The sequence below is a fragment of the Urocitellus parryii genome, chromosome 1 (assembly GCF_045843805.1).
Source record: "Urocitellus parryii isolate mUroPar1 chromosome 1, mUroPar1.hap1, whole genome shotgun sequence".
NCBI classification, from domain to species: Eukaryota; Metazoa; Chordata; class Mammalia; order Rodentia; family Sciuridae; genus Urocitellus; species Urocitellus parryii.
The window spans coordinates 223,641,375-223,667,686 of record NC_135531.1 but is presented as its reverse complement, the minus strand read 5'-3'; the positions used below and the strand labels follow the sequence as shown (position 1 = coordinate 223,667,686).

Here is a 26,312-nt window from a genome sequence, read left to right as displayed (position 1 = left end):
TCTGTGATATAAGGTGACTGACCCAAAATGGAGTAGGGAGGGGGAGCATGGGAGGAATAGATGAATTCTAGATAGGGAAGGGAGGACAGGGGGTTAGCATTGATGGTGGAATGTGATAGACATCATTATCCAAAGTACATGTATAAAGACACAAATTGGTGTGAACATACTTTGTGTACAGATATGAAAAGTTGTGCTCTTTATGTGTAATAACAAATGTAATGCATTCCACTGTCATGTATTTTAAAAATAAAATCAATTAAATATTTAAAAAATGAGATATAAATCAGCTATTTGGATTTCCATATGTCCAAAGATGAAGATGAAGCTGATTAATAGATTTTAGTCAATTTGAAGTCTGCTGCCAAGATTTGGTGATTCTCAATGTTTTCTTACATTTTTCCTTACTTTTTTTCTAAATTGTAATTATGATGTTTGTTTCTCTTTAGCCACTTCTTAGTTGGGAGGTAATTTTTTTGAAGTTTAAGTTGTTCTTTTTGACCAACATTTCTTACTAAGATTTTTACTTTTTATATTGAGATCAAATAATTTGCACTTTTACATATATATATATATATATATATATATATATATATATATACTTATTTATTTAGTGTACTAGGAAATTGCACCCAGGTGTGTTTTACCACTGAGCTACTTTCCCAGCCTTTTTTATTTTTTATTTTGAGAAAGAGTCTCATTATGTGGCTGAGGCCAACTTTGAAGTTGCAATCCTCCTACCTCAGCATCCTGAGCAGGATTATAGGTGTGCAGCACCATGTCCAGCTGATTCATTTTTATATTTTATGTATTTCCTTTTTAAAAATTCTGATTTGTTATATGTGACAGCAGAATACATTACAATTTATAGTATACATATGGAGCACAGTTTTTCATATCTCTTGTTGTACACAAAATAGAGTCACACAATTTGTATCTTCATACATGTACTTAGGGAAGTGATGTCCATCTCGTTCCACCATCTTTCCTATCCCTATACCCCCTATTTTGTGTTCTGTGTATTTCTTACATACTAATTTGTATTTTTGTTAATTGAGTCATCAGGGCTAATATAGGTAGGTTAATGTGTCTCACAGTGATTTTTGCTAAATTTTCTTTGCATCTTTTTAATAAATGTTTCTATGTTTTTTTAAAAAAGGCTCCTATAGGTAGGTAGATACCTGGGTAGGGAGGACCTTTCTATAGTTACAGTTGGTTCTAGGGCACAGAATGGTCAAAATAAAAGGCAGCTGCCTGATGTTTTAACCTATCTACACCCACTCCTTGGAGCTCTTGGGGCCAATGGTCCAAGTGGCTCTGACTCTACCCCTAGCAATTGATGCAAGGTCATGACCTTGGGCACTATGATTGGTTCAAGAGTGGGCATGTAATCCACACTGGAACAGAGAGTTCATGGTGTGAGAACTCTCAGAAACCCTCTGTGGCAAACTTCCCAAGGTGGTCTTTGTCAATACGTAAGGAGGCCTGCCCAGTGATAAGAAATTCATTAGAAGAGAGAAAAACAAGGAAGACCAAAGGAAAAAGCCAGTGATTTGGTGAACTTGTGTGATGTCCTGGATCCAAGCAAGTGTTTGGACTTCCTAGCTTTATAAACCAAGACATCACTCCCTTTTCATTTTTGTTTCAACTAGTTTGAGTTGACTTAAGTATGCCAAGTACGCAGCCTATTTCACAGAACAGTGCCTTCACAAGGGGTAGCCATGCTATGTGAGGGAGCTCCAAGATTCCTTTTTTTGTGGAGTGTGAGCTGAGAGGTGGGAAAAGGAAAGAGAAGAGGCTACAATGGGAGCCAGAACAGAGCCCCTTGTCCTATTGAGTTTGCCTTTTTAAAAATTGGATTCCCAGAAAAATTGTTCTTAGTTATAGAGAGAAGGAAGGTAAATTTGTTTCACCTCTTCTTAATAAAGAGTTACCATGACTTATCTGAAATCTTACTCTCCGTCAATCTACGTTGCCCATTATAGTGCAAGTGAACCTTAACCTCAACAAAGTCAGCTCCAAAGATCAGTCATAAGCTTCAAAAGAGCAAGGACCAGAGTCAGGAGATGGTAAAAGAAAAGGGAGATGAAGGAGAAAGGGTAAGAGTTGATTCAACTCAACCACTGTTTATTAAGCACCCCCTCACTTGTAGCAGGCACTGCCCTGGACAACATAGATATAAAATAGGCTGAAAAATAACCCACCTCCCAGACAGTTCAGGCTGAGGTGAAAAGCAGAGCATTCCTGTACAATACAGTGTTATAGAATGCAGCTCATCAGAGGGATCCTTGCCCAGTCTGGGGAAGTCAAAGAGGGCATCAGAGAAGATTCTGCCTATTCAAAGTCCTAAGGAAATGGGCAGGGGTTGGCTTGATTAAGTCAGCAGACTGAGGTGAGAGAAGGGGGATCCAAACAACATAGTGTGAGCAAAGACACAGAAGACTGGAACAGTCTGAGGTGTTTAGGGAGCTGGAGCTAGCTCAGTTTTGGCTGAAGTGTGACCTGAGAAGTGGGAGATAAGAGAAGAGACTGAAAAAGGAGACAGGACCAAATCAAGAAGCTCCCCTACTGGGGCCGAAACCTACTCAGTGCACATTTGGATGCTTATTTTAATCAAGGAAGCAACAGGCTCAGATGGGAATTTTAGATAAATCCTACCCAGTCACTGAGTCCAATAAAAAAGCTGTGGCATGAAGGTGGACAAAATAGCTTTAAAAGGCCTAGAACAGTCATAGATCAATGGAATAGAATAAAATGCAGAATCCAAAATAAACCCTTACAATGGTCAAGTGATTTTTCCCAAAGATGCGAAGACAGTCCAATGGGGAAAATGTTTTCAATAAATGGTGCTGGGACATCTGGATATCCACGTAGGAAGGAATGAAGCTAGACTCCTACCTACCATACACAAAAATGAATGCAAAATGGATCATAGATGTAAAATACAAAAGCTATAATTATACAACACACATAGGAGTAAATCTTTGTGACCTTGGATCAAGTGATGTTTGCTTAGATAGGACATCCAAAGCACAATCAATGAAAGAAAACCTAGGGCTTCAGAAGAATTAAAAATGTTGTGCTTCAAAAAACACCACCAAGAAACTGAAAAAATAACTCACAGAATGAGAGAAAGTATTTGCAATAAGGCACTAGTATCCAGAATACATAAAAATCAACAATAAAAGTAGTCAGAGTTTAGAAACACATTTCTCTAAGATACACTAATGCCCAATAAATACATGAAAAGTTGTCTAACATTATTAGTCATTGGAGAAATGCAAATCAAAACTACAATAAAATACTACTTCATACCCACTAGATTAGCTAAAATAAAAAGACTGACAATAACAAGTGTTGATGAGGGTGTAGAAAAATTAGAACTCTCATAACATCACTTATCACTAGTACAGTAAAGGAAAAACTAATCATAGAGGAAAAACAAATCATGTTAAGTAACATACATAATCAAATTTGGCTAGAAATACAAACCATATCTCAATAGTAACCCTAAATGTTAATGGCTTAAATGCACCAATCAAAAGACATAGGCTAGTAGAATGGATTAAAAAAAAAAAGATCCAACAATATGCTGCCTACAGGAGACTCATCTGATAGGAAAAGACATACACAGACTGAAGGTGAAAGGTTGGGAAAAATCATATCACTCATACGGACCCCAGAAGCAAGCAGGGGTGTTCATACTTGTATCAAATAAAATAGACTTCAAGCCAAAGTTAATCAAAAGGGATAAACAAGGACACTACATACTGCTCAAGGGAACCATACACCAACAAGACTTGACGATCATTAATATATATGCCCCAAACAATGGTGCAGCTACATTCATCAAACAAACTCTTCTCAAGTTCAAGAGTCAAATAGACAACAACACAATAATCATAGGAGAGTTTAACACACCTCTCTCACCACTGGACAGATCCTCCAAACAAAAGTTGAATAAAGAAACCATAGAGCACAATAATACAATTAATAATTTAGACTTAATTGATATATACAGAATATACCACCCAACATCAAGCGGATACACTTTCTTCTCTGCAGCACATGGATCCTTCTCAAAAATAGACCATATATTATGTCACAGGGAAAATCTTAGCAATTACAAAGGAGTAGAGATACTACCATGAATTTTACCTGATCATAATGGAATGAAATTGGAAATCAATAATAAAATGAGGGATCTGAGGAAAGAAGATGGCGGCGAAGGGACTGCATCACCCCAGGGCGCCGCGTCACTAAGTGGGAGAAAGACGATGCAAAACGGCTGAAGGATATCTTTGGGAAGTTCAAGTGAAATTGAGGTGCTCCAGAATCTAGTGGACAGATTTCCATCGTGCGAAGTTCGGCTCTGAGAGCTCCATTTCCCAGCACGGAGGGTCGCATAGCCTGACAGGCGATCGCCCGGAGGCTGGAGTCTGTGGCGCGCGCCGGGGAGCGGCAGGGTGCAGGAGCGGGGGAACAGCGATACGGATCCAGGGGGGCTCCCGCCAGTGGTACATCGGAGCCCTTAGCGCTGAGTTCCGGCTTTGAAACAGAGGAGAGAAGAGGCCCAGTTTGGCTCCAGACACCGGTCGGACCACAGTGGAGAACAGCAGCCGCCATTTCGGAGAGATGATGTAATCATCCCCGTGTTCTACTGATCTCAGCCCATTCAACTACGAACAGGTGATATCAGGCTGGTATTTGCCTGCGTCTAGCAGTCAGATTTCTTGCTCAGGCTCGGGGCGGGGGTTCTTATGGAGAATACTCCTAGAGGCTCATGCCTGGCAAGGTGTGCGCCGGGCACTGAGCAGCTGGATTCGGGTTCCCGGGGCTAACCTGGCCCAGGTCTGAGGAAACTGCGGAGACTGCCGGCAGAGGCCAGCTCCAAGTGGAGCGTGCGCTGAGCTTGGGGCGACTGGGTTCTAACTCCTGGAACAGTTTTGGCCTGGGGCTGGGGAACCCGTGGGGGTCGCTCCTTGGAGCCAGCTCCCAGCGGAGAGTGTATCAGATCGGAGAGGCGGGGTTCCGGCTACCTAAGCTGCTTTGGCCCAAGGCTAGGGAACCGGCGGTGACTGCTTCTCAATCAGGGTCCGGCGGGGTGTTGTAGGGACAGAGTGGATCTTCCTCCTGCGCCCAGAGCAGGCCAAGTGACCCGCCGGCGTGGTGCCATGACACCCCAAACGCAGCTGGGGCTGAAGACAGCAGCCGCCCACGCCTAGAATAGGACCAGCGATTCCGCGGCGCAGTAGCCAAGTAACCTCATTTGGAGTAGGGGCTGTGCGGAGCTGACATCCGAGCAAGCAGGGCAGGCAGACCTGCCGCCAACTGGCAAGACAGGCCAGGTAGCTTGCCAGCGGGGTGGACACGTAACACCGAGGCAGTCACGTCACACTGGTTGGAGTGGGGGTGGAGCAGGGTCGTCGCCCGGGTCCGGAGGGGGCTCAGCGACCCGTTGGAGAGGTAGTTAGGTACCCCCATTGGGAGTGGGGGCCGTGCAGAACTGCGACCCACCGGCCTAGAGGTCTGCCAGCGTGGTAGACTCGTCACACCAATTGGAGCGGGGGACCAACGATCCCAGGGCGTGGTAGTTACGTTACCACAATTGGAGTGGGGGCAGAGCAAAGCCACCACCCGTGCCCGCAGCGGGGGCAGACCTGCGACCGATCAGCGGGGTAGACAGACCACCATAATTAGAGGAGGAGCACAGCCAATACCCGCCCTGCAAGGGAGACTTCCCAACTATACAAGAGCAACATAAATAAATAGGGGGTAAATTTCAAAAACACAACAGTGGCACCAAGCAGAAAGAAACGTCAGCAGTATGAAAAGACAAGGAAAGAAAGGACCACAAGCAATGCAGGTCAACTCAACTTTAGAAGAGGTAATAGCTGCAACAGATGGAATGTCAGATAAAGACATCAGGATTTATATGCTTCAGATGATCTGGAGTCTCAAGGAAGACATGAGACAGCAAAATCAGACAATGAAAGATCACATTGACAAACAAATCCAGGAAGTAAAAGATCAATTTCACAGGGAGATAGAGGTAATAAAAAACAAACAAATAGAAATTCTAGAAATGCAGGAAGCTATAAACCAACTTAAAAACTCAATTGAGAATACTACCAGCAGAGTAGATCACTTAGAAGAGAGAACATCAGACAATGAAGACAAAGTATTTCAACTGGAAAAGAACATAGACAGCTCAGCAAGTCTGCTAAGAAACCATGAGCAGAACATCCAAGAATTATGGGATAATATCAAAAGACCAAATTTAAGAGTCATTGGGATACAGGAAGGCACAGAGCTCCAAACCAAAGGAATAAAAAGTCTTTTCAGTGAAATAATACGAGAAAACTTCCCAGACTTGAAGAATGAGACAGAATCCCAAATCCTAGAAGCCTACAGGACGCCGAATGTGCAAAATCTTAAGAGATCCACACCTAGACACATTATAATGAAAATGTCCAACATACAGAATAAGGAGAGAATTTTAAAAGCTGCAAGAGAAAGAAAGCAGATTACATTTAGGGGTAAACCAATCAGGATAACAGCTGATCTCTCAACACAGACTCTGAAAGCTAGAAGATCCTGGAATAACATATTTCAAACACTAAAAGAAAATGGGTTCCAACCAAGAATCGTGTATCCGGCGAAATTAAGCTTCAGATTAGAAGATGAAATTAAAACCTTCCACGATAAACAAAAGTTAAAAGAATTCGCAGCTAGAAAACCATCTCTTCAAAAAATCCTTGGCAAAACATTACAGGAAGAGGAAATGGAAAATAACATTGAAAACCAACAATGGGAGGTAGGACAGTAAAGGGGGGAAAGTAGTCAAAGAGGATAACAAATCAGGTTTAGTAACATCAATAAACAAATATGGATAGAAGAACAAACCATATCTCAATAATAACCCTAAATGTTAATGGCTTAAACTCACCAATTAAGAGACACAGGCTAGTAGAATGGATCAAAAAACAAGACCCAACAATATGCTGTCTACAGGAGACGCATTTGATAGGAAAAGATATACATAGACTGAAGGTGAAAGGTTGGGAAAAATCATATCACTCATATGGACCGCGGAAACAAGCAGGAGTGTCCATACTCATATCTAATAAAATAGATTTCAAGCCAAAGCTAATCAAAAGGGATATAGAAGGACACTTCATACTGCTCAAGGGAACCATACACCAACAAGACATAACAATCATAAATATATATGCCCCAAATAATGGTGCAGCTGTGTTCATCAAGCAAACTCTTCTCAAGTTCAAGAGTCTAATAGACCACCATACAATAATCATGGGAGACTTCAACACACCTCTCTCACCACTGGACAGATCTTCCAAACAAAAGTTAAATAAGGAAACTATAGAACTCAATAACACAATTAACAACCTAGACTTAATTGACATATATAGACTATACCACCCAACATCAAGTAGCTACACTTTTTTCTCAGCAGCACATGGAACCTTCTCAAAAATAGACCATATACTATGTCACAGGGCAACTCTTAGACAATACAAAGGGGTAGAGATAATACTATGCATCTTATCTGATCATAATGGAATGAAACTGAAAATCAATGATAAAAGAAGAAAGGAAAAATCAAGCATCACCTGGAGAATGAACAATAGGTTGCTGAGTGATCAATGGGTTTTAGAAGACATCAAGGAGGAAATTAAAAAATTCCTAGAGTTAAATGAAAACACAGACACAACATATCGGAATCTATGGGACACATTGAAAGCAGTTCTAAGAGGAAAATTCATTGCTTGCAGTTCATTCCTCAAAAAAAGAAAAAACCAACAAATAAATGATCTCATACTTCATCTCAAAATCCTAGAAAAAGAAGAGCAAAACAACAGCAAAAGAAGTAGAAGGCAAGAAATAATTAAAATCAGAGCTGAAATTAATGAAATTGAAACAAAAGAAACAATTGAAAAAATTGACAAAACTAAAAGCTGGTTCTTTGAAAAAATAAATAAAATTGACAGACCCTTAGCCATGCTAACAAAGAGAAGAAGAGAGAGAACCCAAATTACTAGCATACGGGATGAAAAAGGCAATATCACAACAGACACTTCAGAAATACAGAAGATAATCAGAAATTACTTTGAATCCTTATACTCCAATAAAATAGAAGATAGTGAAGGCATAGATAAATTCCTTGAGTCCTATGATCTGCCCAGATTGAGCCAGGAGGATATAGACAACCTAAACAGACCAATAACAATAGAGGAAATAGAAGAAACCATCAAAAGACTACCAACTAAGAAAAGCCCAGGACCGGATGGGTTTACAGCAGAGTTTTACAAAACCTTTAAAGAGGAACTAACACCAATACTTTTCAAGCTATTTCAGGAAATAGAAAAAGAGGGAGAACTTCCAAATTCATTCTATGAGGCCAACATCACCCTGATTCTGAAACCAGACAAAGACACTTCAAAGAAGGAAAACTACAGACCAATATCTCTAATGAACCTTGACGCAAAAATCCTCAATAAAATTCTGGCGAATCGGATTCAAATACATATCAAAAAAATTATACATCATGATCAAGTAGGATTCATCCCTGGGATGCAAGGCTGGTTTAATATACGGAAATCAATAAATGTTATTCACCACATCAATAGACTTAAAAATAAGAACCATATGATCATCTCAATAGATGCAGAAAAAGCATTCGACAAAGTACAGCATCCCTTTATGTTCAAAAAGCTAGAAAAACTAGGGATAACAGGATCATACCTCAACATTGTAAAAGCTATCTATGATAAGCCACAGGCCAGCATCATTCTGAATGGAGAAAAATTGAAGGCATTCCCTCTAAGATCTGGTACAAGACAGGGATGCCCTCTCTCACCACTTCTGTTCAACATAGTCCTCGAAACACTGGCTAGAGCAATTAGACAGACAAAAGAAATTAAAGGCATAAAAATAGGAAAAGAAGAACTTAAATTATCACTATTTGCAGATGATATGATTCTATACCTAGCAGACCCAAAAGGGTCTACAAAGAAGCTATTAGAGCTAATAAATGAATTCAGCAAAGTGGCAGGATATAAGATCAACACGCATAAATCAAAGGCATTCCTGTATATCAGCGACAAATCCTCTGAAACGGAAATGAGGACAACTACTCCATTCACAATATCCCCCCAAAAAATAAAATACTTGGGAATCAACCTAACAAAAGAGGTGAAAGATTTATACAATGAAAATTACAGAACCCTAAAGAAAGACATTGAAGAAGACCTTAGAAGATGGAAAAATATATCTTGTTCATGGATAGGCAGAACTAACATCATCAAAATGGCGATATTACCAAAAGTTCTCTATAAGTTCAATGCAATGCCAATCAAAATCCCAACAGCATATCTTGTAGAAATAGATAAAAGAATCATGAAATTCATATGGAATAATAAAAGACCCAGAATAGCAAAAACAATACTAAGCAGGAAGTGTGAATCAGGCGGTATAGCGATACCAGACTTCAAACTATACTACAGAGCAATAGTAACAAAAACAGCATGGTACTGGTACCAAAACAGGCGGGTGGACCAATGGTACAGAATAGAGGACACAGTAACCAATCCACAAAACTACAATTATCTTATATTTGATAAAGGGGCTAAAAGCATGCAATGGAGGAAGGATAGCATCTTCAACAAATGGTGCTGGGAAAACTGGAAATCCATTTGCACCAAAATGAATCTGAATCCCTATCTCTCGCCGTGCACAAAAGTTAACTCAAAATGGATCAAGGAGCTTGATATTAAATCAGAGACACGGCATCTGATAGAAGAAAAAGTTGGTTATGATCTACACGCTGTGGGATCAGGCTCCAAATTCCTCAATAGGACACCCATAGCGCTAGAGTTAACAAATAGAATCAACAAATGGGACTTACTCAAACTAAAAAGTTTTTTCTCAGCAAAAGAAACAATAAGAGAGATAAACAGGGAGCCTACATCCTGGGAACAAATCTTTACTCCACACACTTCAGATAGAGCCCTAATAACCAGAATATACAAAGAACTCAAAAAATTAGACAATAAGATAACAAATAACCCAATCAATAAATGGGCCAAGGACCTGAACAGACACTTCTCAGAGGAGGACATACAATCAATCAACAAGTACATGAAAAAATGCTCACCATCGCTAGCAGTCAGAGAAATGCAAATCAAAACTACCCTAAGATACCATCTCACTCCAGTAAGACTGGCAGCCATTAGGAAGTCAAACAACAATAAGTGCTGGAGAGGATGCAGGGAAAAGGGCACTCTTGTTCATTGCTGGTGGGACTGCAAATTGGTGCAGCCAATTTGGAAAGCAGTGTGGAGATTTCTTGGAAAGCTGGGAATGGAACCACCATTTGACCCAGCTATTCCCCTTCTTGGTCTATTCCCTAAAGCCCTAACAAGAGCATGCTACAGGGACACTGCTACATCGATGTTCATAGCAGCTCAATTCACGATAGCAAGACTGTGGAACCAGCCTAGATGCCCTTCAATAGATGAATGGATAAAAAAAATGTGGCATTTATATACAATGGAGTATTATTCTGCATTAAAAAATGACAAAATCATAGAATTTGGAGGGAAATGGATGGCATTAGAGCAGATTATGCTAAGTGAAGCTAGTCAATCTTTAAAAAACAAATACCAAATGACTCCTTTGATATAAGGGGAGTTAACAAGGACAGGGTAGGGACGAAGAGCTTGAGAAGAATATTTACATTAAACAGGTATGAGAGGTGGGAGGGAAAGGGAGTGAGAAGGGAAATTGCATGGAAATGGAAGGCGATCCTCAGGGTTATACAAAATGTCATATAAGAGGAAAGGAGGGGTAAGACAAGATAATACAAATGGAAGAAATGATTTACAGTAGAAGGGGTAGAGAGAGAAAAGGGGAGGGGAGGGGAGGGGAGGGGAGGGGGGATAGTAGAGAATAGGACAGACAGCAGAATACATCAGACACTAGAAAGGCAATATGTCAATCAATGGAAGGGTAACTGATGTGATACAGCAATTTGTATACGGGGTAAAAGCGGGAGTTCATAATCCACTTGAATCAAACCGTGTAATATGATGTATTAAGAACTATGTAATGTTATGAACGACCAATAAAAAAAAAAGAAGTAAACGTGGACTAAAAATAAAAAAAATAATAATAATAAAATGAGAAAGGAAAAATCCTACATTACATGGAGATTAAACAACATGCTACTGAATGAACAAAGGGTTACAGAAGACATCAAAGAGGAAATTAAAAAATTCTTAGAGGTAAATGAAAACTCAGACACAACATATCGAAATCTCTGGGACACTATGAAAGCAGTACTAAGAGGAAAATTCATTTCATGGAGTTCATTCCTTAAAAGAAGGAAAAGCCAACAAATAAATGACCTCACACTATACCTCGAAGCCTTAGAAAAAGAAGAACAAATCAGCAGCAAATACAGTAGAAGGCAAGAAATAATTAAAATTAGAGCTGAAATCAATGAAATCGAAACAAAAGAAACAATCGAAAAAAATTGACAAAACTAAAAGTTGGTTCTTTGAAAAAATAAATAAGATTGATAGACCACTAGCCACGCTAACAAAGAGAAGAAGAGAGAGAACCCAAATTACTAGCTTATGGGATGAAAAAGGCAACATCACAATAGACAATTCAGAAATCCAGAAGATAATCAGAAATTATTTTAAAACCCTATACTCTAATAAAATAGAAGGCATTGATAAATTCTTTAAAACACATGAACTACCCAGATTGAGTCAGGATGATATAAACAACCTAAACAGACCAATATCAAGTGAAGAAATAGAAGAAGCCATCAAGAGACTATCAACCAAGAAAAGCCCAGGACCGGATGGATATACAGTAGAGTTTTACAAGAACTTTAAAGAAGAACTAATACCAATACTCCACAATCTATTTCAGGAGATAGAAAAAGAGGGAGAACTTCCAAATTCATTCTATGAGGCCAATATCACCCTGATTCCCAAACCAGATAAAGACACCTCAAAGAAAGAAAACTACAGATCAATATCCCTAATGAATTTAGATGCAAAAATCCTCTATAAAATTCTGGCAAATCAGATACAAAAACATATCAAAAAGATAGTCCATGATCAAGTAGGATTCATCCCTGGGATGCAAGGCTGGTTCAATATACACAAATCAATAAACGTTACTCAACACATCAATAGACTTAAAGATAAGAACCATATAATCATCTCCATAGATGCAGAAAAAGCATTCAACAAAGTACAGCATCCCTTTATGTTCAAAACACTAGAAAAACTAGGGATAACAGGAACTTACCTCAACATTGTAAAAGCTATCTATGCTAAGCCTCAGGCTAGCATCATTCTAAATGGAGAAAAACTGAAGGCATTCCCTCTAAAATCTGGAACAAGACAGGGATGCCCTTTCTCACCACTTCTATTCAATATAGTTCTCGAAATACTGGCCAGAGCAATTAGACAGACAAAAGAAATTAAAGGTATTAAGATAGGAAAAGAAGAACTTAAATTATCACTATTTGCGGATGATATGATCCTTTACCTAGAAGACACAAAAGGGTCTACAAAGAAACTACTAGAACTAATAAATGAATTCTGCAAAGTAGCAGGATATAAAATCAACACACATAAATCAAAGGCATTCCTGTATATCAGCGACAAATCTTCTAAACTGGAAATGAGGAAAACCACCCCATTCACAATATCCTCAAAAAAAATAAAATACTTGGGAATCAACCTAACAAAAGAGGTGAAAGATTTATACAATGAAAACTACAGAACCCTAAAGAGAGAAATAGAAGAAGATCTTAGAAGATGGAAAAATATATCTTGTTCATGGATAGGCAGAACTAACATCATCAAAATGGCGATATTACCAAAAGTTCTATATAGGTTCAATGCAATGCCAATCAAAATCCCAACGGCATTTCTTGTAGAAATAAATAAAGCAATCATGAAATTCATATGGAAAAATAAAAGACCCAGAATAGGAAGAGCAATTCTAAGCAGGAAGTGTGAATCAGGAGGTTTAGCGACACCAGATTTCAAACTGTACTACAGAGCAATAGTAATAAAAACAGCATGGTACTGGTACCAAAACAGGCGGGTGGACCAATGGTACAGAATAGAGGACACAGAGACCAATCCACAAAATTACAACTATCTTATATTCGATAAAGGGGCTAAAAGCATTCACTGGAAGAAGGATAGCATCTTCAACAAATGGTGCTGGGAAAACTGGAAATCCTTATGCAACAAAATGAAACTGAATCCCTTTCTCTCACCATGCACAAAAGTTAACTCAAAATGGATCAAGGAGCTTGATATCAAATCAGAGACTCTGCGTCTGATAGAAGAAAAAGTTGGCTATGATCTACATATTGTGGGGTTGGGCTCCAAATTCCTTAATAGGACACCATAGCACAAGAGTTAAAAACAAGAATCAACAAATGGGACTTACTCAAACTAAAAAGGTTTTTTCTCAGCAAGAGAAACAATAAGAGAGGTAAATAGGGAGCCTACATCCTGGGAACAAATCTTTACTCCTCACACTTCAGATAGAGCCCTAATATCCAGAGTATACAAAGAACTCAAAAAATTAAGCAATAAGAAAACAAATAACCCAATCAACAAATGGGCCAAGGACCTGAACAAACACTTCTCAGAGGAGGATATACAATCAATCAACAAGTACATGAAAAAATGCTCACCATCTCTAGCAGTCAGAGAAATGCAAATCAAAACCACCCTAAGATACCATCTCACTCCAGTAAGATTGGCAGCCACTATGAAGTCAAACAACTACAAGTGCTGGCGAGGATGTGGGGAAAAGGGTACTCTTGTACATTGTTGGTGGGGCTGCAAATTGGTGCGGCCAATTTGGAAAGCAGTATGGAGATTCCTGGGAAAGCTGGGAATGGAACCACCATTTGACCCAGGTATTGCCCTTCTCGGACTATTCCCTGAGGACCTTAAAAGAGCGTACTATAGGGACACTGCTACATCGATGTTTATAGCAGCATAATTCACAATAGCTAGACTGTGGAATCAACCCAGATGCCCTTCAATAGATGAATGGATTTAAAAAATGTGGCATTTATACATGATGGAGTATTACTCAGCACTAAAAAAATGACAAAATCATGGAATTTGCAGGTAAATGGATGCATTAGAGCAGATTATGCTAAGTGAAGCTAGCCAATCCCTAAAAAACAAATGCCAAATGTCTTCTTTGATATAAGGAGAGCAACTAAGAACAGAGCAGGGAGGAAGAGCATGAGAAAAAGATTAACATTAAACAGGGCTGAGAGGTGGGAGGGAAAGGGAGAGAGAAGGGAAATTGCATGGAAATGGAAGGAGATCCTCATTGTTACACAAAATTACATATAAAAGTAAGTAAGGGGAAAGGGGAAAAAAACAAGGAGAGAAATGAATTACAGTAGATGGGGTAGAGAGAGAAGATGGGAGGGGAGGAGAGCGGGGATAGTAGAGGATAGGAAAGGTAGCAGAATACAACAGTCACTAATAGGGCAATATGTAAAAACATGGATGTGTAACCGATGTGATTCTGCAATCTGTATACGGGGTAAAAATGGGAGTTTATAACCCACTTGAATCAAATGTATGAAATATGATATATCAAGAGCTTTGTAATGCTTTGAACAACCAATAAAAATAAATAAAAAATAAATAAAATTTAAATAAATAAATAAAAACTGTTTTACTATTTTCCAGTAAAAAAAAAAATAACATCACTTATCAGAGTATAAACTGATATTGCCACTTTGAACCTAGGGCTACCATACCCAGAAATTCTACCTACAGGTAATACCCAAAATTAAGTGGAAAAAAAAGTGTTTACATCAAAAGTTATACATGAATATACACAACAGCATTATCTGAGAAGTAGAAGTGATACAAAAGGCTGCCAACTGAGTTAATAAACAAAATATGGCATGTCCACACAATGGAATAGTCATCCATAAAAAGGAAGAAAAATACTGATACATTGTACATCATGAATGATGGTTGAAAACATTATGCCAAAGGAAAAATGCCAGACACAAAAGACCACATGTTGTATGATTCATTTATATGAAATTTTCAGAATAGGTAGGTCTAGGGAGACAGAAGTTAGATGATTACTGGTTTCCTAGGGCTGGTGGGGTGAAGGGTAAGGGAAGGATTGCTAATGGGTTTATGGTTTCTTTTTAGGTAATAAAATATCCTACGATTAGGTGATATTGGTGGTGTACAACTTTATGAATATACTAAAGACCATCGAACTGTAGACTCTCATGAACCCTGGTTATAACTTATTAGGCTGATTACAACCACCCCAATAACACAGGCCTGAACTAAAGCCTTGGGAGAAAGGGTGGGAGAATCTCAAGAAAACTTTCTGGAGAAACTTTTCACAGGTCCAAGCATCAGGGCCTCGTCATGTACTGTTTAAAGGAAGTGAAGGAGAGAGAAGTCAAAGTGACTCCTCATTTCTGATGGGGAGGAAGTGGAGGAATAGAAGGGAGAATGCGATGCAGGCGATACCAAAGCACCATGGCTCTCCAGGCCATCATGAGAAGAATGGAAGATGCTGATGGAAAAAAGAGGGAAGAGTTTCATTTCCATCAACTGAGGCTGATTTAACAACTGTGATGAATGGGGTCCTACTGGGTGCAGGTTTCACATCCTATGAGCTCAACTAGGAGTCCGCAAGCATCTCTGGAAGTCTTAGAGGCTAGGTAAGGTCCAGAAATCTGCATGAAATCACTGACATTTTTCAAGATGTGGGCTCTGTGCATGCCTGACTTCTTGTCATGCAGATCAGAAACATCTTTTACAGAAATATTGGGTTACTTGCCAAATACTAAGTCTAAAAGATACTAGAACCCAGGTCTCCTTATTAAATTGCACAATTGACTATAAAAGTTAAACAAAACATTAGCCTTGTCCTTGTCCTTTAGGCATTTGCTAGGACACACCCCAACACATGCAGTTATACGTGAAGTCCTAGTGTAGACTTTCCGAGGGACCCTGCTTCAGAGTCCAATGACCAGGAAGACAGTGAATGTTCACAGTGGTTTTCTTATCATGTCCCTCAACAGTCTGACTTTGGTGAGGTTCCGATACCTGCTCAGCCATACCAGGGTTCCTCTTTTGCACTAGTGAACAGAAAAAGACTTCTAGTTCACCTGGCCCCATTGATTGAGAAGGTGTTGATGGTTGATGAGCAAGGGACAAAAGGACACCCCTTTCCTCAAAGGCCCATGACTAGAGCATAAGAAAGGGCACTTCCAAGTCATTTTGCAAGAAAATTCTAGGATAATAGAACAAGGAAGCATTTGAGGTGTGGTCAAGTTTGCAGACTCAGGGGACTGGAGAAATTCTTCCCTACTCTGGATGAGACAATATAATCCCAAGAACACGACCTTACAGGTTTCAGTCCTGAATGCCACAAACCAGGAAAAGGTAAAGAGCAACCTCATACCAGCCTTTTACCTTGCACTTGCCTCTGCTTGGTAAACCCTGAATGGCTCTATGGCTTGTTCCCTGCCTTTGATTGTTTTGTCTGCATATTTCTTGCTAAGAGTTTACAAAACAGCACTCTTGAGCAGGAAGATAAGAAGCACCTATTTGTTGAATAACATCAAGGGGGAAAACTGCTCGCTCATCCATTTTGTTGTTAAGTTGCTCAAAAGGATCAAAATACCAATTAACTTGCTGGCTCAGAAATCTTTGATACCCTCAGATTTACTGACATTTTGAAACTCTTGTTCATACTTGCCTAATGGCTTTCTGATTATGAACAAAGAAGTGCCAATCTGTTTAGCATTTGACCTGTTTTCTTAAATATTTTTCTGTATTTAACACTTTGTGGCTAAAAATACTTGACTAGTTACATTTATGAGCTAATTTTTTTTTGTTGCTCCACCTCCAAATTTAAGAGAGAGAGAAAACAGAGGCTTAAAGACATTTAAGCCATCTCATTCTTATTTTTAATTTAAAAGCTCTTGATGTAAGAAACTCTTTCATCCTTCCTTCTCCCATCCCCATGGAATTTAGCAGAATTTGGAAGACTTGATGAAGCAAGCGCTGCCATATTTAAAATCCATTCTCTCCTGAGAATAAGGTAAAAAAAATGACCTTGGGCACCTGTTTTAGAATGGGAGTGAAAAAGCACTAATGGTGGCCAGCAAGCAGATTTTAAAATGGATTATAATATTCTCCTCTGGGCATGCTCAGAGTGTAGTGCTTCTTTCTCAGAGGTGATTTTCGATTACTGTTGTTCCTTATTTCTTCACAGAACATTCTGTAAATCCGACCTGAAACCATATGCACACACAAGGCATCCCTGTGGCAATTGTCCAGAAAAGAGCAGCCCTGCATCCAAAGGCAGTTTCTAGGTTTAGAAAGCTATTTATGCAATTTATGTGTTCAATAAACATCAATTAAATGCAGATTAACTATGTGGATGCTGAAAATAGACTGGGTTCAAGTTCTGGCTCTATCGTTTATACCATGGGACCTTGGAAAATCATTTAAATTCTTTGTATCACCTCAATGGCATATTACTCAGGCATAAAAAAAGAATGACTTTATGACTTTTTCCGGCAAATGGATGGAACTGGAGACTATCATGCTAAGTGAAATAAGCCAATCCCATAAAACCAAAAGTCAAATGTTCTCTCTGATATGCGGATGCTAACACACAACAATCGGGTGAGGGGAAGAGAAATTCAGTGGATTAGTCAAAGGCAAATGAAGGGATGGAAGTGGGGATGGGAACCGGAGAGACAGTAGAATGAGTCAGACATAACTCTCCTATGTTCATATATGAATTCATGAATATGTAACTCCACATCATGTACAACCACAAGCATAGGATCCTAATTAGAATAAGTTATATACCATGTATGTATCATATGTCAAAATACACTCTACTGTCACATATACCTAAAAAGAACAAATAAAAAATAAATTCTTTGTGTGAGCTGATGTCCTCACCTGTAAAATGAGAATAATAATAGAGCCTAGCTTCTAGTATTGTTCTGTGGATCAAATGAGATTTTACAGTTGAGAATAGTGCCCTAAAATGTCCTGTACTCTTAGGAACTTTTAGGTGCCAGGTAAGTGTTCATTATCACTGCTATATCACGTCAGACCCTAGAAGAGGAATGGCTGCTTGGGTACATTCATATCCTCCAGAATCATGGCCCATGTATGAAGGGATACATCCATCATAAATATCTGCATAATTAGAGACCTAAGAATTTATAACATGAAAAATGCTTATGTATATTTATTTTTAATGTGATCAGAAGGAAGCTTATTCTGTCCTCTGGATCACTGCCGCTTAGTTGGAACACAATAAAAATACAACATTTCAGCAAGTACATGTCAGCTGGTAACCATTCAGTAACCTGTTTGGAGGGAAGTGGGCAGGAGGAGCAACCACAGGGGACAGGAATGACCAAGGGACAGCTTTATTTGCAAAACACATTTCCTCCTCCCCTCCCTAGGACTGGGGGTGGAACCCAGGGCTTCATGCATGCTAGGCAAGCACTCCACCACGGAGCTACACCCAAGCCCTATAACATGCATTTCCAAAGATGTCATACTGACCTTTTCACAAACTCCTCGAAGAGGATGCGGTGGGAATAACCCTGCCTTCTGATGTTGACGGTCTCCAGGATGCCTGTGGATCGGAGCTGGGTGAGGACCCTCTCTCGGGAGAACTTCAGGGCCTCTCGGTCATCATTGGGTTTAATGCAACGCACAAAGTGGGGCTGTCCAATCACCATTTTGGAGAGCAAGTCCATCAGAGAATACTACCAGGGAGAAAACCACACACAAAATGAGGTTAGCACCAGCGTGGACCCAGAGGGGCCTCTAAGAGCAGTCTGGGATTTGTGAATGACTCACAGACCTTTGAAGCAGAACATGAAATCAATAATAGCAGATGGCAATATAAGTTCTCCTTAGAGCTAACTGAAGATTCAAAAGCATTCTTTAATCATCTCCTAGTGCCAAGCAATATCCCCGCTGGCAGAAACCTATCTAAGAACACGCTCTAGTTGGAATACCCTCAGGTATCCAAAATGAATGTCCATAAACCATAAGTTAAAATACCCAGGGGTGCAGCTGGGATTGTAGCTCAGCGGTAGAGCACTCGACTAGGAAGTGGGAGGCCCTGGGTTTGATCCTTAGCACCACATAAAAATAAATAAAATAAAGGTATTATGTCCAACTTCAACTAAAAAATAAATACTAAAAAAATTACCCAAGGGTGGTGCATGCCTGTAATCCCAGCAGCTCAGGAGACTGAGACAGAAGGATCACACGTTCAAATCCAGTCTCAGCAAAAGCAAGGCACTAAGCAATTCAGTGAGACCCTGTCTCTAAATAAAATACAAAGATAGGGCTGGGGTTGTGGCTCAGTGGTCAAGTATCTCTGAGTTCAATCCCTGGCACTCCCTCCCCCACCAAAAAATAAAATAAAATACCCAACTTTGAAGGAAAGGTTTGTTTCTTTAGCCTAAGAACCACCAGAGAGTCTAAGTGAATCCTACCTATTCCTTATGGCAGTAAGGAAGAGGAACAAAAAAGAATAGAGAAAGACAAAACACACACAAAGAAAAATTGTAGAAAAAGAAGATTATGATGATCAACTAACATATACTTGGTAGAGAGAGGAGGAAAGGAGATGTGAAACCAGAGGGGTACTTGTGCCAGGAGGCTGCCACTGTCCCTCAGGCCAAGCACTGCTGGAACTCCTCTTCCAGGCAACCCTTCAGGGGCAATTAGAACCACATGGGAAATCAGTTCTGTGCTTTTATGATCACCCATTACTGATGAAAATTGGTCGTGTCTAGCTTATCAAGGTATCATGATAAGTTTAGTTTTGAGGGACCATATTTTAAGGACATCAAACTTGTTGTCATGGTATAATTCTGAAAAACTATAAGCCAGAGGCTTCTCCAATAACGGGGGGTGGGTTGCTTGGGATCCTGAGGGTGATTTCCCATGGTCAAAGAGCCTCCAGATCCCATGCAAACATACACACGTGTACACGTGCATGTACACACATAGCAAGGGTTAGGAGGGGAATGATTATATGGCTGCTAGAGAGGACAGGACCAGAGTGGGGTTTCAAGATAAGAAATAAGTAACAATTAGAAATGTCCAAACACCAGAGTGATCAAGCAGGTACTGAAAGCCATCTGCCAGAGATGTAGGAATCACCACATGGGTTGAGTGTTGGAGAGAAAGATCATACCATGAGCTCAATTTAGTCTGCCTCTGAAACCCAAGTGCTTCAGCTGGACTTTGTGGCCTTAGATCCTTTTGCACCCACTGGCCTTCCATGGAGTCTTCTATCCACAGAGCTCATTCTCAGCACTGAAGGTCCTGCCCTTCAGCCCACCTGCACCTTCAGCTCTTGAGCCAGATCCTATCCCTGACCATCCAACCCTGTAGAACCCCTTCCACTGTCAACCCCGTTATACCACCTTATTCTTCTCCCACTGAGACAGGTTCCTACTTTGTCATAAGAGCACCTCCACCATGAAGCTACCCAGATGTCTACCCACCTTAGCTCCCGAGGACTCTTGATCTCTAACAGGCTTCCAGTTCTAATGCTTTATAATAATTTGAAGATGAATGAATCTGTGCAAAGTGGTGGAAGAGATCATGTGTCTTATCTTTGCTATATAATGGGCATTTAACAGAGCCCTTCTAGAGACAAATGTTTTTACCCAAAAGAGGCAGATGTGGGAAATAATAAGGCTCAGGAAAATGGATTTTGCAATGGGTCAATAAATCTCATACTTTTCTCAGTATCTGAACTTGGTAAGCTATCTTCGAGGATTTTATTAACTATGACTGTTTGCTGAAGAAATGGCTGACTCTTGTAGTTGCAAAGCCAAGAAGGCTAGCAGAATCAGGGTGCCCAATGTACAGGGCTGAGTGCCAATGTTCTCTCTGCTGCCACTTCCACTCTTACCCAGCCCCCACTCCCACCACCCCACTTTCTTAACTGGCTTTTGAGCTTTGCCCTGTTCCAATGACTTTGAACCTCTTGTAGGAAGGCTTGGCAAGGTCTTTCTGGAAAAAGTCTTCCTAGAGATCAACGAGACCCCATACCCGGAAGTAAGAAGCCATGGTTTGCCTCTTCATGTTGGTGCTTTCTTCCGGATGCCGCATCATCTCCAGGGTGTCCACCTAGAAGCACAGAGAGAGGGAAGTGGTTTGAGAATACAGATACTTCCTTCATTCTCCAGGTTTTCCCAAATCTGAAAGGCTATTTGATAAATACCTGAGGGACCTGATATTTAAGATACAACAGCGTACACTGTGGGGAGAACTTTAAAAGAAGAAAAAGGACATGCATTTTTCAAGAATACTGGAAAGACCCCTGAGGCTGGGTGATTATAAGGACACAGATCCCAACCATAGGGAATGAGGCCAGCACCAGTCACCCTCCAGGCCATCAGACACTGATGCCCAACATGCTCCTGCCTCCCACAGTACCCAAGTGCTCACTGCAGGCAGGAGCTTGGGTAACCAAATCACCAGGGAACCCAGTGGGTGACACATGTTCCCAATTATCTCTTCAACTACCTGGGTTGATGGAAGGAATTTCTGGATGGAAAAAAAAAAAGGAATGGATGACAAGCCATCTGTGTTTCGTTACTGTAACTCAACAACAAAAATCCTTCTTTGGTGGGTGGAGTCCATGAGTGGCAGTTTCCCATCTACCCTGATCAGGTGGCCAGGGTATGAGGCGGAAATGTCAGCACGGTCTGCAAGGTGGACCGCTGTCCAGGCAGCCACCTCCCCGTGCCATGGGGTGAGGACATCTGCAGCCTTGTTCAAGGAAATCAACAAATGGATGCTAAAAGCAGTCGGGGGGGGGGGGGCGCTAGGAGGGGAGAATAATGAGGTACACCTGGAGGGGTGTTCAGGCCACTGAGAAAAAATGGAAGGAAACACTTCAATTGGGTTGGAAAAAGAAAACAGGTCTGTTTAAGAAGGGGGAAAAACAGGGACGAGTAATCAAAAACTAGAAGAGCAACCCAAACAGGGAGCAGGAATATGACCCAGGTGAAGACACATCTGGGCTGTGCAGCTTTCTCTTTTATGGGCTGCATTCTGGGTGCCAGCAGTCCATCCACATGCAGCTGTAACAGCGACTCACCTGCCTGTCTTCTTTTTAAATTTGTAATGAAAAAAAGGAGGAAAGGAAAACATCTGTGTTTGGAAGGGAGGATGCTCTATACTAAAAAGGGAAGGCACAGGGCCCCCTGTGGAGATGCTACCATGCTCAGATGGGTCTACACTGGTGGGTCTACACTGTGGGTTTCTTCCCTCTCTCAACCCCCACTGGAGCACAGAGCTCAGAGCTGGTGAGGTTTGGGGTAAGCTAATTAGGACAAACGGGAAGATTTTGGCTGGGATCAGCCTTTTGCTGAATGGTAAATTCAGAGAGATTTTTTTCCAACATTTTTTCCTCTGTATTTTCTCCCCTCACCCTGCTTACACACAAGAACAGGTTTTCATTTCCTTTCCAAGAGTTATTCTGTATGAGAATTTAAGGACAGTCACCGGACCTACACACACTCTATTTCTTCCTTTCTCTCTCTTTCTTTCTCTCTCTCTCTAGAATTTCCCCCAACCACTTCGTGTGTGTGTGTGTGTGTGTGTGTGTGTGTGTGTGTGTGTGTGTGTGTTTGTGTAGTGCTGGGGATTGAACCCAGGGCCTGTGCATGTGAAGCAGGCACTCTATCTACTGAGCTATATCCCCAGCCCCCAACCACTTCCTTTTATTTAGAGATCCTCCCTGAACCTGCGTAGGTGGTGAGGGGTGGACCTGTTACCCCCTTCAGAAGGTACAACAGACCGGTTGGCATTCAAGAATTTAAGAGCTTAGTGACCAGAAATGCTTGATGGCCGAGTCACAATTTTGTTAGCTTGTTTGTTTGGGCCAGCAGGCTGGCCTTGAACTTGTGGGTTCAAGTGATCCTCTTGCCTCAGCCTCCAGATTAACTGGGACTACAGATGTATGCCACCAGGCCCAGCTACTGGGACACAGTTTAAAAGGAATTGCAGATATTATTTTCTAGCTCAGCACAGATTTGTAACCTAAGGCAAAATGGGGAGGGGGGGGGAAGAAAAAAACAGAATGCAGCACCAATTTGCACTTCTAAAGTTGTAAAACTGTTGGTGTGGACAGGAGGGAAGCCCCAGCAAGTAGGATCTGAGTCTCACCACCCAGCACTCTGTTTCAAAAGGACAGTCCTTGCTTTCGCATATAGAGTAACTCTTGGAAAGGAAAGGAAAACCTGTTCTTGGTTACCTACAACCTGGAAATGCTAATGTTTGTCTGTAATTCATCACCTACATACTCAGCACTGTATTTTACTGAAGAAATAATAAGTCGTTGAGATATTTTCTAATTTAAGAATTCAGACAAGTCTCGGGTTGATGAAAGGTCTCTCGTATACTTACATAGTCATAAGGTTCTCCTGAACACAGAGTGGATCCAAAAGAGGGAACCAATCTTAAAACAATCAGTAGAAGGGATATTCTAGATAAAACCACTGTCTGCCTAACTCAGGACACTTTCCTCCTATAAAACTGATTTACACAATAACATAAATCATTTGGAGCTGACTGAGCAAGCTCACTTTTTAGCCCAGATGGCAAATGTCCTGCCTAGTCCTTGTGAGTGGAGCTCGTTGGCCTTCAAGTTCCACGAATAAGCTTTGCACATTGTGTTGCAGGTCCCCAGCCATGACAGCTGAGCAGGTTTCCAGGGATGCCAACCAAAACTTGAGAAATAAAACATGCATTGAGTGAACCCTGTGTGAGATCATTGTCCTGTACTAAACGCTTTACCTACATTACGTCAGTGAACTCTCAAAATGAAAATCTGAAGTAAGTTCTACTATTAGTCCCATTCTACATATGAGAAAATGAAGACTGAGAGATTTCCAAGATTTGGGGTAAGTTTTCCAGAGTCTTGCAGCCTAGCAGTTCTGATTCCTAAATGTGACTTCTCAAACATTAAACATTATATACCACCAAGTTATGTGGTTTGATATAACTTATAAAATCAAAGTCTAAAGCATAGTATTATTAAAAAGATTTGCCTCATCTGTCAACTGAATTTACTCTAGGATAAAGACATAGACTCCAAATGTCCCGTAAATCATCCAGATCTCAGCAAAAAAAAAAAAAAAAAAAGAAAGAAAAAAAAGAAAACCTGAAAAAATTTCTCCAGGTCTCAGTAAGTGCTCACTATTTGCATTCTGAAACCTCAGAAGTGCTTAGACTTATTATCTTCCTGACAAGGCCTTTTGTCAAGAATTTTTACTGCTACCAAGTGATATATTCATCCCTTAAGAAGGGTGCCTACAGCATCACCCCTCTCAAAAGCCCCTGTGGCCCTGAACAGGAAAGCAAGCCTGGTATTGCAAACAGGCCTGAGCAGTCATGCTGCCTGTGTTGGAGCTGGCTGGGCTCAGGACACCCCTTCCCCCACCAGGACATGGCACCTTGGCCTTTGGAAGAGCAGAAACAGGAAGGCTACCCCTTGTTTTTTGCTTTTCTTTTCTGAAGCAGTCCATAAAGGTCACTCTCTCAAGGTCTTCCCTAAGACCTTCATATGACCAGTGTCTCATCTTATACCAGAAGGAAACAATGTCACACAGGGACACCAAGAAGGATCTAAATAAATTGCCCCTAGTATATTAGCACAAGTCAACCTTTTTGCCTTCCAATGATACCTCTGCACAACTTCCGTAAAAACACACAGATTGTTGCTTTGGGACTTCATTTCTGAAGGCTCTCTGTCATGTAAAACTCACATTAAATAAATGCGCATGCTTTTTTCTCAGCAATCTGTCTTTGTCATGAGGGTCTCAGTTATGTACCTTATGACGAATGAGGAAAAGATATTACTTTTTCTCCCTTACAGAGCACAGCTTCATCGAGGGCTGCTTTTTGCTCTTTTATCTTGGATAAGGATAAGACAAAGACGATTGGAGGTTGTTTTCAAAATTATTGTTGCCCTTCATATTTTGGGATGCCTTCATTTAAACTTCCAACTTACTTCCTTTCCAAGTAAAAAAGAATCTATGGTCATTTTCATCTTACCTATACATAATAATCATGTTATTATTATTTTAATGATGTAAATATACTAGAAGGCATGTTTCTCATCTGGGCAGGGCCTGAAGAGCATCGGATAGTGCAGGAAGAGAGAAAACAACAGTTGGATGGTTTGGAAGGTAGGGGAAATGTCCTGGCAGGCTCCTGTAGTCAAAAATCAAATAAGGGAAAAGAGGGGAATCTGGGCTAGAGAAATACTGTACAGGAGTCTTTAATCTTTTTGCGTCATGATCTCTTTAAAAATCTGGTGGCAGCCAATAACTCCAAAATAAACATACAAACAAAACCACCCCATTTCAGTCCATCTTCATCTCTCGTGCATTCTATAATTGCAAGTTTTCCCCCTTGCTAACATTTATTTGTAACCCCCATAAGTCAATGCTCACAAAGCAGTGAAAACTTTGAGTCTCCAGATGCACAAGTTTCCAACTAAAGTCAAAGAGGGTGATGTTTCAGCTCTGCTCCTATAAATGTCTATTTTTGATGTCTATTTAACTGCCTCACTTTTGCACTTATTTGTGTTTTGTTGGTGCTGTTTGAAATGGCCCCCAGGTATAATGCGGAAGCACCTGTTCATCATTCCTAAATCCAATAAGGTTTCACGTTGCCTCATGGAGAAGGTACACGTTCCTTGAGCTTTACTTGGGCATGAGTTTTTGTGCGGTTGGCTGAGTTCCATGACACAAATGCTGCAATAGAAGTGCTCTTTTACATAAAGAAATGCTGGATATGATTAATTATTTACCAGAAATATATAGTAAAGAAGGTAGCATTAAACCAAAACATAGAAAATGAGATTATGCATTGACCTGTTGACTCTGACCAGTGTCTCTCAGGAACCTCACCCTCTATTTTTCCAAGGAGCAATGGGGTCAGTGTTTGCTGATTCAGTGACTGCAGTGACTTACAGACTAAGACTTTCAGAAATACAAAGAATTGGCTGCATTTAATATAAACAAAAGTTTAAGTGTAAGATCAGGAGACTCTGAGAACCCCTCCATGTTTCAAAAATATGAAATAGAAAGTTCCAGAAATAAACAATTCACAAGTTTTCAATTGTGCACCATTATAAATAGATTGCCATCCTTCTTG

The 26,312-nt window shown here is 40.5% G+C and overlaps 1 protein-coding gene across 1 annotated transcript in view; it reads right to left on the bottom strand.

The window, feature by feature from the left end:
* Myo3b (myosin IIIB) overlaps window positions 1–26,312 on the bottom strand; it is a 449,152-nt gene that overhangs the window by 179,990 nt on the left and 242,850 nt on the right. Inside the window, exons 25-26 of the mRNA XM_077794873.1 lie at window positions 21,192–21,269; window positions 18,672–18,877 (exon numbers count right to left, since the gene is read on the bottom strand). Coding sequence (XP_077650999.1) covers window positions 18,672–18,877; window positions 21,192–21,269 — 284 coding nt within the window. The remainder of the gene's footprint in view (window positions 1–18,671; window positions 18,878–21,191; window positions 21,270–26,312) is intronic.